This window comes from Amblyraja radiata, chromosome 14 (assembly GCF_010909765.2).
Source record: "Amblyraja radiata isolate CabotCenter1 chromosome 14, sAmbRad1.1.pri, whole genome shotgun sequence".
Taxonomy (NCBI): Eukaryota; Metazoa; Chordata; class Chondrichthyes; order Rajiformes; family Rajidae; genus Amblyraja; species Amblyraja radiata.
The window spans coordinates 34,548,646-34,561,992 of NC_045969.1; the positions used below are offsets into that span (position 1 = coordinate 34,548,646).

General features: G+C 42.8%; 1 protein-coding gene across 2 annotated transcripts in view; it reads left to right on the forward strand.

Annotated features, from left to right (window-relative positions):
- The window catches only part of rpgr (retinitis pigmentosa GTPase regulator), a 75,120-nt gene that overhangs the window by 10,076 nt on the left and 51,697 nt on the right, over positions 1-13,347 (forward strand). For both annotated transcript variants that reach the window (XM_033033108.1, XM_033033109.1), the window contains exons 2-4: positions 7,129-7,254; positions 7,418-7,510; positions 7,723-7,785. In XM_033033108.1, coding sequence (XP_032888999.1) covers positions 7,129-7,254; positions 7,418-7,510; positions 7,723-7,785 — 282 coding nt within the window. The remainder of the gene's footprint in view (positions 1-7,128; positions 7,255-7,417; positions 7,511-7,722; positions 7,786-13,347) is intronic.

The following is a 13,347-nucleotide window of genomic DNA, read 5'->3' on the forward strand; positions in this document are numbered from 1 at the left end:
ATATTTATGTTCAAACGATTCTTCAGCATGAACTTGTCTATAAGGGACAGGTTGTTTGGCATAGTACAGCTGAAAGGAATATTCTGTGGGATCATGGCCAGACCCTATCTTCTGTGACACTAGTCAACAGTCAAGAGTGTTTTATTGTCATATGTCCCAGATAGAACAATGACATTCTTACCTGCTGCAGCACAACAGAATATGTAAACATAGTACACTGTAAACAATATGATAAACGAGAGAGAGAAAAAAAAGTTCAGTGTGTATATATACACATACTCACAAGTACACGCGTACACGCACGCACACACACACACACCTACGTTTTGATCTGCAGATGAAATGGAAGTTTGTTCGGATATCTGCTGGAGCAGAAGAACAAGATACCAGCCACCGAACACCCTAGGCCAGGAACTGCAAAACAGAGCACCTCGCATTTATTAGCCAGGTTCTTCCCTGCAGTTAAGAAGGATTGATTTTTACCACATTCCTAGTCTCCTCTTCATCTTGAGGATGAACCAAAACCTCAAGAGTACATGATAGACTCAAAATGCTGGAGTAACTCAGCAGGTCAGGCACATCTCTAGAGGAAAAGAATGCCTGATCCGCTGTTACTCCAGCATTTTGTGTCTATCTTCAGTACAAAGCAGCATCTGCAGTTCCCTCCTACTCATAAATACATGTCGAGTTTGAACCATATTACTAGCACCTTCAAGTAATCCGGTCCAATGGCACAGAGGAGAACTGATCAGTTAAACCTGCTGCCAAAAAAAAATGGGACCTGACTTTTTTAACTATTGACTGACTCAGAGGCTGTTAATTATTTGAATTGATTATATTAAGTTGCATAACGAGTGGCACGAGTTGGCCGTGCCTGTGCTGAACATGCTGTTAGGACCGGCTCTGGTCTGTCTGCACAAAGCCCATGTCTTGCCCGTCCTGGCATGTCCATATGCCTATTCAAGAGTCTCGTAAATGCCACATCCGTACTCGACTCTTCTCCTGACCGTCTGAAGCCCCTGCAACAACTTCAACACCCAAAGCAGACTGTAATGGAACAGTCTCCACTCACCTGGTTGGTTGGCTGTGGGAGGCACCCCTGGGGTACAAACGTGGCCGGGCTTGGAGAGGGACGTTACGTCCAAGGAAGGCGACGGCTGGAGGTCCACAGCAGCCGGGGGCTTGCCTGGATCGGGCACGGCTCATAAGAACTAGAGCGCGGACTGGACTTTGAATATGGCGCCATAAAATGGCGCCTCTTGCATGCGGGCTCAGTAGACTATTTCTGTACACTTGCTAATGGAGGGTGTGCTTGAGTATGGGAATACTGGACTGAGGGTAAGAAAATAATTTCCCTTTGTGTTTGCGCATGTGACAATAAAAGCACCATTGGATCTGAACACATGATTGACATTGTCCATTCATGAGGTGGTTTTGACCTGAGCATTTCTACAATCTAGGATAGTCACTTATGTTAAAATTAAATTTATATTAAAACAAAAACACCCACTGCACACCCACAGAGTGAAGATCCCTTTAGTTTCTTAAATGTTAAAAAATACCTTGTTATAACATCTTAATAATAGCTTCTAACATTTTCCCTATGACAGATGTTAATCTAAGTGCCCTGTAAATTTCCCTTGCACCTTTTGGAATAAAGAAATTTTAGTTGCCATTTTCCCACCCACCAGCTCCTCCTTTCCCATTTTCAATTTATTGCTAATTCTAAGATATTACGTGTATTATCTCTGATGAAGTCTAATATAAAGGTACCCATTTAATTCATGACATCGGTTGGAAGCTGCATACCAAATCTCGTTGCGCTTATGTGCAATGACAATAAAATATATTATTATTATTATTATTATGATTCTCTATTATTAATCCTCCTAATACTTTGTAGGACTGACACCCACTTTGTTAACATTTGAAGGCCACTAATCACTATCTCTTTAACGGGGGTCCCCCTCTTCAACTATAGATGAGGCTCTCATCAGGGTCTCTTCAATATCCTCTAGCTCCGCTCCCACTCCCCATCCCCCCACTCGTAACAAGGACAGACTCCCCCTTGTCCTCACCTTCCAACCCACCAGACGCCACATAAACAGATAATCCTCCGCCATTTTCGCCACCTCCAATGGGATCCCAGCACTGGCCACATCTTCCCATCTCCTCCCCTTTTGGCTTTCCACAGAGACCGCTCCCTCCGCAACTCCCTGGTCAATTCGTCCCTTGCCACCCAAACCACCCCCTCCCCTGGTAATTTCCCTTGCAACCGCAGGAAATGCTATACTTGTCGCTTTACCTCCTCCCTCGACTCCATCCAAGGACCTAAGCAATCTTTCCAGGTGAGGCAGGGGTTCACCTGCACCTCCTCCAACCTCATATATTGCATCAGCTGCTCTAGGTGTCAGCTGCTTTACATCGGTGGGACCAAGAGCAGGCTTGGCGATCGCTTCGCCCAACACCTCCGCACAGTTTGCATTAACAAACCCGATCTCTCGGTGGCCCAGCACTTCAACTCCCCCTCCTATTCTGTATCTGACCTTTCTGTCCTGGGCCTCCTCCATGGCCAGAGTGAGTCCCACTGCAAATTGGAGGAACAGCACCTCATATTTCGCTTGGGTACTTTACACCCCAGCGGTATGAACATTGACCTCCAATTTCAGGTAGTCCTTGCTTTTTCCCTCCTTCCACTCCCCTTCCCAGCTCTCCCACAGCCCACTGTCTCTGCCTCTTCCTTCCTTCTTCCCGCCCCCCCCCACATCAGTCTGAAGAAGGGTCTCGGCCTGAAACGTCACCTATTCCTTCGCCCCGTAGATGCCGCCTCACCCGCTGAGTTTCTCCAGCATTTTAGTCTACCTTCGATTTTTCCAGCATCTGTTCTTTCTTAAACTATCTTTTTAATGATTTTGGAAGAAGAACAAGCATGTCTAACTGGATTAGAAAATTATCATGGAGGACTTTAAGGGAAAGAGTGAAACAAGATCATAAGACAAAGAGGAAGAAAAGATTCTAAGGGGAGTAAGGGGCGACTGTGGCTGTCAAAGAGAAGTCAAGGATAGTGTGAAAATAAAAGAGAAGTATGACTTTGCAAAGATGAGTGGGAAGCCAGAGGATTGGAATTTTTTAAAGAGCAACAGAAGCATTGGTGATCATTTTCCAATGTTCTATAGATTCAGGATCAGTTCCTGTGGATTGGAGGGTAGCTAATGTTATCCCACTTTTTCAGAAAGGCGGGAGAGAGAAAACAGGGAATTATAGACCAGTTAGCCTGACATCGGTGGTGGGGAAGATGCTGGAGTTAATTATAAAAGATGAAATAGCGGCACATTTGGATAGCAGTAACAGTCCGAGTCAGCATGGATTTACGAAGGGGAAATCATGCTTGACTAATCTTCTGGAATGTTTTGAAGATGTAACTAGGAAAATGGACAAGGGAGAGCCAGTGAATGTAGTGTACCTGGACTTTCAGAAAGCATTTGATAAGGTCCCACATAGGAGATTAGTGGGCAAAATTAGGGCACATGGTATTGGGGGTAGAGTGCTGACATGGATAGAAAATTGGTTGGCAGCCAGGAAACAAAGAGTAGGGATTAACGGGTTCCTTTCAGAATGGGAGGCAGTGACTAGTGGGGTACCGCAGGGCTCGGTGCTGGGAGCGCAGCTATTTACATTATACATTAATGATTTAGATGAAGGGATTAAAAGTAACATTAGCAAATTTGCAGATGACACAATGCTGGGTGGTTGTGTGAACTGTGAGGAGTATGCTATGACTAGAGCCAGGATTTTGCCATAAATGCCATGTGCCTTTTCATGCCTTTTTTGATGATTTCAGGAAGTTAATGCCTTTTTCACGATTGAGTGCCTAAATCAGCCTTTTTTCCCCATTTTAACGTAACTTACAAGATAATTTACAGCACCAGAGCGAAACCCAGCTGCAAGTGGGTGTGAAGTGGTGATTGGAGAGGGGTGCGTGGGAAAGGGTCCAGTCTTTGCAGACTGGAGTCATGCTTTAAGTAGGTATGAAGTAATGATTGTGGAGGAATAGGTTGGGAAGGATCTAGTCTTTTCAAACTGGAGTCAAGCTTGTGAGTAGGTGTGAAGTGTTGGTTGAGGATAGGGTGTGGGGTACCAGGGTTAAGTTTCTGTTTATCGAACCTGCAGTAGAACTCATTCAGGTCATTGATCAGCTGACAATTTCCGGAGGAGAGGGGGGTTTTCCTCTTGAAGCTTGTGATTTCTTGCAAGCCCTTCCACACTGAAGAAGAGTCATTTGTTGAGAACTTGCTCCTCAACTTCTCAAGAGTACCTTTCATTGGCAGCTCTGATCCCTCTTCTCAGCTTGTACTTGGCCTGCCTGTAGAGATCTGCATCCCCGCTCCTGTAGAATCTACCCCTGCAAGCGTCAAAATGCCTAGTCAAGTCAACGCCTTGTAAAAAACTGAACAATTTGGTGAGAGTGTACGGGAGTGATATATTCTCTACAGACAACTGTATGCAGTTTTGCAAAGCATGTGAGAGAGCAGTGAATCATGAGATTAAATATTTCGACTCCCAGCATGTACAGACAGCTAAACACAAGTCGACGGCAGAGAAACTGAAGGTAGGAAATACGCAAGCTTGTCTCCTCACAACATTTACTGCTGGCTCCAATCGCAAATATGAGTTTTCAAGTGATCTGTGCAAAGCATTCATTGATGCTGGAATTCCACTGTGGAAATTGGAAAACAAACTCTCAGAGGTTTTTTAGGGAAATACACAAAGGAACCTATACCGAGCGAGTCATCATTACAGAAAAATTATGTTGACAGCAACTTCAACATTGTTGTGCAGAAAATTAGAGATGAAGTTGCATGCATCAAAATATGGATCTCAATAGACGAGACAACCAATGCTGTGGGGAGATATGTTGCCAATGTGGTCATCGGTAAACTGGAGGCAGGTCAACCATCAAAGGAGTATTTCTTGACATCGGTAGTAGTGGAGAAGTCAAAAAGCACAACTATTGCTCAGTTGTTTACATCTTCACTTGCTTTACTTTGTACTTAAAGTTCCTGACAATGTAGGTAAAGACATTCAAGGAAAATATGAGAGGGGGAGTTTAGCTAACAAAGATCTTGAAGAAGTACAAAACATAGCTACATTTCTCAAAGGTAGTTGTAATGCACAAGATATCAACATGAATGTAGAGTTTGTAGCTTGTTTCATGAATGCACCAGTGACCTCAACTGGGGTAGAAAGAAGTTTTTCACAACTGAAGCATATTCTGTCTGACGGCATAATTTAACAACAGATATTTTGAAAAAAATGCTAGTAGTTATGTGCAACCAGGCAATAATGTAGTATACCTTTATAATTATCATTTTTAACCATATTTTGGTGATGGAAATACATGCCTTTTTTGGCAATAAATGCCTTTTTCGTGCCTTTTTTGTAATTTTATTTTGCCTTTTTGCCTGCCTATTTCAGAGATTTTTAGTGCCTAAACATCCTGGCTCTAGCTATGACGATGCAGGGTGACTTGGGTGAGTGTGCAGATGCATGGCAGATGCAGTTTAATGTGTTTTTTTGGTGGCAAAAACAGGAAGACAGATTATTATCTGAATGGTGTCAAGTTGGGAAAAGGGGAAGTACAATGAAATCTGGGGGTCCTTGTTCATCAGTTACTGAAAGTAAGCATACAGGCACAGCAGGCAGAGAAGAAAGCTAATGGCATGTTGGCCTTCATAACAAGAGGAGTTGAGTATAGGAGCAACGAGGTCCTTCTGCAGTGTACAGGGTCCTAGTGAGACCACACCTGGAGTATTGTGTGCAGTTTTGGTCTCAATTTGAGGAAGGACATTCTTGCTAATGAGGGAGTGCAGCGTAGGTTCACAAGGTTAATTCCCGGGATGGCGGGACTGTCATATGTTGATAGAATGGAGCTACTGGGCTTATATACACTGGAATTTAGAAGGATGAGAGGAGATCTTATTGAAACATATAAGATTATTAAGGGATTGGAGGCAGGAAACGTGTTTCAAATGTTGGGGGAATCCAGAACCAGGGGCCACAGTTTAAGAATAAGGGGTAGGCCATTTAGATGAGGAAAAACTTTTTCACCCAGAGCGTTATGAATCTGTGAAATTCTCTGCCTTCTGAGGATTCTCTGGATGCTTTCAAGAGAGATAGAGCTCTTAAAGATAGGGATATGGGGAGAAGGCTGGAATGGGGTACTGATTGTGGATGATCAGCCATGATCACAGTGAATGGCGGTGCTTGCTCAAGGGGCTGAACGACCTACCTGCACCTATTGTCTATTGTCTATAAAGGAGCAGAATTAGGCCATAAAAGAATTTTAAAACCCATCAAGTCTGTTCCGCCATTCAATCACGGCTGTTCAAATTTTCCTTCCCAACTACATTCTCCTACCTTCTCCCAGTAACCTTTGACGCCCTTACTAATTAAGAACCCTATCAATCTCTGCTTTAAAAATACCCAATGACTTGGCCTTCTCAGCCGTCTGTGGCAATGAATTCCGCAGATTTACCATCCTCTGGCTAAAGAATTTTAAAACCCTTCTCATCTCCATTCTAAAGGTACGTCCTTTTATTCTGAGGATGTGCCCTCTGCTCTTCAACTCTTTCTCACTAATGGAAACAACCTCTCCACATCAACTCTGTTTAGGTCTGACACCTGGTGTCTATGACAATAATTGAATCTGTTTCAAAATCTGAAGCCTCAATCAAGCAATATGTTGAACCATGCCGAATGTGTATGTTCCCAATGGCCAGTTTCTCTGTTCATGATTATTTTTATTATTGAGAACTTTGTGAGGAATTTGGCACGTAAAGTGGTAAATGAATCACTCACCTTTTGTGACATAAATGGTTGTTAAAACAAATATAAGATTGTGGGAAATAAAAACATTGTGGAGGCAATTGTTATTTTTTAAATTAATATCACATTTGGATCAAATTAACTAAAAATAATCCAGATAATATGTAGGCATCCCTTGGCTCCCCGCTGCACATCTTTAATTCATCTTGGAGAATCTTTGAGAATTCAATTTATAATCTAGTTGAATTGAATACATGATGTGATTCATTAATTTTTAATTAATTTACTTATTTTGTATTTCAGATTCAGGAGCTGTATTTACATTTGGTAAAAGCAAATTTTCAGATAATGTCCCCAGCAAATTCTGGCTGAAAAGTGACAAAGCTGTTACAATCAGTTGTGGGGATGAACACACTGCGCTCATAACTGGTAGGTTGTTGGTTCTATTGTGAATTTATATACCTCTTTTCTATGGCCATGAACATTCAATCCTAAACAAATGATGAAGAAAAATGCACAGATAATTCAGTGTTGGAAAATATGGAGTAATGGGTAAAAGCAAATGTTCACATAATATACTTTTTTTGGACAGAAAATGGCAAGTTGTACATCTTTGGGAGCAACAATTGGGGCCAGCTAGGCTTGGGAACAAAGAACACTATGAACAAACCCACTTGTGTGAAAGGTATGTTCTCTTGCAGTAATAATAATTTCAGGATGATATTTAGTTCTCATTTGCATAATCATTATGTTTGAGTTGAAAACAAAATTTAAACTGACCTTTGGGAGTTAATTATATATCTTTTAACCATATATTTCAGATTGACAAATATACATGTTGTAGATTTAAAATGAGAACATTACAACATTTCTTATTCGGTATGTGCTTTATTTTAGCTCTAAAGTCGGAGAGAGTGAAACTTGCTGCCTGTGGGAGAAACCATACACTGATCTGGACAGGTATGATAATTGACCGGTGAAGCTGGCTGTGTTTAACGGTTATAAATTTATGTAATTTATAAAATTAATTGATAACATTTATAAAATTATGTATTTAATGGTTATAAATCCAAAAGATTTATTTTGCAAATCCACATCAATTATGAAATCCATTAGAGAACCATGTTAATGTATTGAAATCCTTGTGTTTGTGTACACTTCCCCTTTACTTTTGTATAAATGTCCCCATTCCACTGTCCAGACTGGGAGGAAATTGTTCATTTTCACTGATTATGTTGGATTTCCATATTCCTGAGGCTATTCTGGAAAGTAGCATCAGCTTTCTAATTGTCAATTCTTATATCTATCAAGTATAGAATCTCCACATATATTTTATCTGCATAATCTGACCACTCTTGTTTGTTGATTTCTGCCTGTATAAATGCATCCACAATCTTAACGGGTCCCCCTTTAGATTCTCTATTATAGTCCCTCCTTATCTCTGCCATTTTACAAATAATAAATATGCTGCAGGATTCACAGACAATCCCTTCGGATTTACAGATTGTTGTGTAAGAAGACTGAGGATTCACTTGAGGACATTTTATTTGTTGCACTTTCCTTGTGAAGCATGGGCATAGGAATTTGCAATGATGATTTTCATTATATTATTGGGTCAAAATGTCCTGAGAAATTCCAGCTACACCAGGTTTGACTTCTTATGGGGCTGGTGGTGGAGTGCCAACTTTCATCAACTTTTTTAATGGATTAAGGAATTTGTCCGTTAAATCTGATGCGGATTATTTGACCATATTCAATACGATGGACAGGAACAGGTGTTCTGTGAAAGGTAATTTACCTTTAGTTAACTTTGTTAACACATGTATTTACACCAGAAACTTTGTTATCCTGCATTTTGCATTCTGACACACTCTAGTATCGATGGGAATGATTGTGGGTGGGGTAGGGAGGAGAGGAAAGGGTAGCGTGCAGTGTTGAGGGAGCTGCTGGGGCAATGGAGGTGGAAGGTCAGGAAACAAAAGAGATACCCGGTCATTGGAAGACCAACATCAATGGAGCAATCTAACTGGAGGGGTAGCGCCAAGGCAAAGCCCAGGTCAACTTATCAACGGAAAGCCCAGGTCAACTCTTGATCTGCAGTTGTCAAATTTGTCAAATTCTGCATTAGGGCTTTTATTGTAATTTTATTTTATTGTGATTATTACCGAATGCATTAATTTTGAAACAATTAAAAATAATTAAAATTATAGAAACTGGCCATTGGGAACATACAAAAATCTACAAACCTGTACGTCTTTGGAGTGTGGGAAGAAACCGGAGAACCCGGAGAAAACCCATGCGGTTACAGGGAGAACACACAAACTTTGTGCAGACAGCACCTAGGGTCAGGATCGAACACAAGGCTCTTGTGCTGTAAGGCAGCAACTCTACCACTGCTCCACTGTGAGTGGAGCATACTATTTTACTTCGGAGTCACGTGAGTGACTACGTGAAGAACCCCGCCAGTACGCATGCGTGTCATATCGCTACACGCATTGCGAAACGTCAGACGCGGTGGAAGGACGTTCCCCCGCGGCGGCAGTTTAAAAAGCCGCTATTTGCAGGTAAGGTTTTACTCTGCGGTCTTTTTTGTTCTTTTTCCCATCTACAGAAAGGAAATGGAGAAAGCAAAGAAGACGAGGGCTGCGACAAAGCTGGTGAGGGAGGACCGCGGAGCAGCGGGCAGCCAGCAAGAGCAGCCGACGGCACTTAGATCACCCGTAGTGGGATCAGCTGTGCCCTGTGCAGCCGCCGCACCGGCCAAATCCACGCGGCCGGGCGGCAAGGCAAAACACAAAACTAACAAAGTCGTGGACTCGGAGGAGTCCGACTTTGAAACACCGCGGGCGGCCAGCGACCGAGAGCGCTGGACCCGAATGGAACGGTGCATTTGCTCCAACGTGACCGGCTCCGGGAGATGGACTCAGGTCACTGTGGGCCCTATGACAAACCCACAGCAGTACCTTTTCAAGGGCTGCTTAGTGTCTCCACCTCATCGGAGGGGAGCACTGCGGGTCAGTTCTGGGCTGACATGGAAGAGGGGTCCGCGGAAGAACAGACAAGTGTGCATGGGGTGCGAGAAAATGAGAACTTGCTGGATAAGGTGGCAAACTTCATACAGCCAGAACAGACTGGGGAAAATCTGGAGCCAAAGCTTGCTGCCAGTATTGACTATATGTCATTAAACCAGTTACAAGAGCAGGCTGTACTGGACACCACAGGAAGACATATGGCACCGGGCAACTGCATTTCCCTAAATGTCCCAATTATCAACAACTGTATCTGGAAACACATCGGACCAGGGGTCAGAAGTATGGATGTGAAATTACAAAAAGTACTAAAATTGCTGACCGCAGGAATAACGGCATTTGCCCGTACAGTGGACGACAGGAATATGTCCCAGGATCAACAAGATGCGCTGGCACTGTTCTGTAACACCCAGCACGAAATAAACAGCATCAGGAAAAGTGCCATACAGCCGACACTCAACCCAGAATTCGCGGGACTGTGCAAACCTGGGGCCACAAAACCACCCATCCTCCTGTTCGGAGGAAACTTATCAAAGCAGGTAAAAGAGCTTGATGAGGAAGCCAAAACCTTGGGGTTAATAAAAGGAACACCTGCAAAAACCCACTACAACCAAAGACAGCATCCCTACGCACCCACCAGCAGAACTGGTGAAAGCTCGAAGGCACGGCATTTTAAACATGAGTCTTTTTTAGGCTATGGCCCAGGCCGGCCTTCTTGGAAGATGCGGGGAACCCCGACAACAGCACCAACTAACCCGAAAAACCAAGCACCAGCGCAACAACAACGGAAGAACTTCAGGAAGAAGTAATCCTGCCACTGGTAACAATGGAGGTAGGTGGGTCTGGTTCCCTAAATAATATGGAGAGCATGGAGGTTGGTGGGAGACTACACTGGTTTTTGAATGCATGGAGCATGCTAACAACCGATACTTACATCTTAAGCAGTATCCAGGGATATACAATAGAGTTTATACACGAGTACAGCCCTCCAGTTCAACATAGACCGAACCGAGAGTTCGTGCTCTCTGATAAAGAAAAATCAGAAGCACAAGCTGAACTGGAGCGGCTTTACATAAAAGGTGTAATTGAAATAACTCAACACGAACCATTAGAATTCGTGTCCAATATTTTTACCAAAACCAAAAAAGATGGTGGTTGTCGCATCATCATAGATCTGACAAAATTGAACACATTTGTTCAATACATTCACTTTAAAATGGAAACCTTTGTTACTGCTAAACAATTAATTTCCAAAGGTTACTTCATGGCCAGCATCGATTTAAAAGATGCTTACTATTCAGTACCCATACGAGGTGACCACAGATGTTACTTAAAATTCAACTGGATGGGACAACAATGGCAATATAAAGCATTGCCAAATGGGCTATCATCAGCCTCCAGGCTGTTCACAAAATCTTAAAACCAGCCCTAGCATTTCTACGTAAACGTAAACATATGGTTATGGCATATTTAGGTGACATACTCATTGTGGGCATAACTTTGGAATTGGCCATACAAACTGTAACAGCCACAAAACAGTTATTTGAAAAACTGGGATTTATCATCCATCCAGTTAAATCTAAACTAACACCGTCCACTACTATGGACTACTTGGGATTCACCATTGACTCAGTTCACATGACGGTGACACTGCCAAAGGGAAAGGCAAGAGATTTAATAGAGGTTTGCAATAACCTCATTGACATCAGAAACCCATCCATCAGATTGGTAGCAAAAGTAATTGGTAAAATCGTGGCTGCTTTCCCAGCCACACAATTTGGACCTCTACATTACCAAAACTTACAGAGAGCAAAAATACAAGCTCTAAAAATCAATGCAGGTCACTTTGACAGACCTATGAGACTACCAATCCAAGCCAAAATGGAACTAAAATGGTGGATAGATAACATCTGGCTTTGTTCCAACCCAATCATTGTCAGTAACCCTTCTATGGTACTACAAACTGATGCCAGTGCACTTGGGTGGGGAGCCACCAATACCATCACCAGCTGTGGAGGTAATGGACAGCACAGGAGGCATCCTTCTTACTCACACTGGGTATAAACTAATTGGAAATGTTGGGTACATTCCATGGCCTAAAGTCATATTGTACTGGATCACAACACCAGCATGTTAGATTACAAATAGACAATACCACTGTGGTAGCATACATCAACCACATGGGTGGCAACAAATCGATATCATGTGACAATCTCGCTAATTTAATTTGGCAATGGTGCATCCAGAGAGATATTTGGATATCAGCCACTTACCTACCAGGGAGACTAAATTTAGTGGCAGACACCAGGTCACGCAAATTTAATGAAAACACCGAATGGATGTTAAACAAAATGGTATTTTCTGACATTACAGCAAAATATGGAACACCGGATATCGATCTATTCGCATCCAGACTAAACAACCAGATACCTAATTATGTTTCATGGGCACCAGACCCTGGGGCAGCAGCAACAGATGCATTTTCGCTGCATTGGGGGAAATTGTTTATTTACGCATTCCCTCCTTTCTGCCTCATCAGTTGGGTATTAAGGAAAATACAACAAGACTCTGCGTCTGGTATTTTGGTAGTACCCGATTGGCCTACACAACCATGGTTCCCAGTGGTGCAAAACATGGTATTAGAACCATGTATTACCATCCCACATAGACCAGATTTACTACTACATCCCGTGACAGGGGATAGCCATCCATGCCATAAATTCTTGAACCTGTTAATTTGTAGAGTTTAAAAACACCACTTCTACAACTGGGACTAACGGACCGAACAGCCAACATCATCTCGGCGGCCCAAAGAGAATCAACTAAAAAGCAATATCTGGTCTACATCAGGAAGTGGGAAATGTACTGTCATAAGAACAAAATCACCAACAGAAATATGAACATCCTATCTGTTCTGGAATATCTGGCAGGCCTCCACTATGATGAGGGGCTCAGCTACAGTGCCATCAACAGCGCCAGATGTGCCCTGTCGACTTACCTATGGCAAGGGACAGAGCGTTACACGGTAGGGACTCACCCTCTGGTAACTAAGCTCATGAGGGGAATATTTAATACGAATCACCCAAAAACCAGGTACTCCCAAATTTGGGATGTAAGCATTGTCCTGAAAGCACTCAGGAACTGGTCTCCAGCATCTACTCTGTCCCTACACAGACTAACTTTAAAAACAGTCATGTTAATGGCATTGGTCACGGCACAGAGGGTTCAGTCACTGCACAAACTCAGACTGGACAACATGACCTCCTCACCTGACGATATTACGTTCCACATATACGAACTAGTAAAACAGAACAGACAGGGATCAGCAGGCCTCAATATCCAATTTAGGTCATACCCTGCAGATGACCGTCTCTGTATAGTTAGACACCTGTCACTATACATGGAGAAAACAAAAATCCTAAGAGGCAATGAGAAGGGACTGCTGATCAGCCATAAGCAACCTCACAAAAGAGTAACGGTCCAGACCATCTCG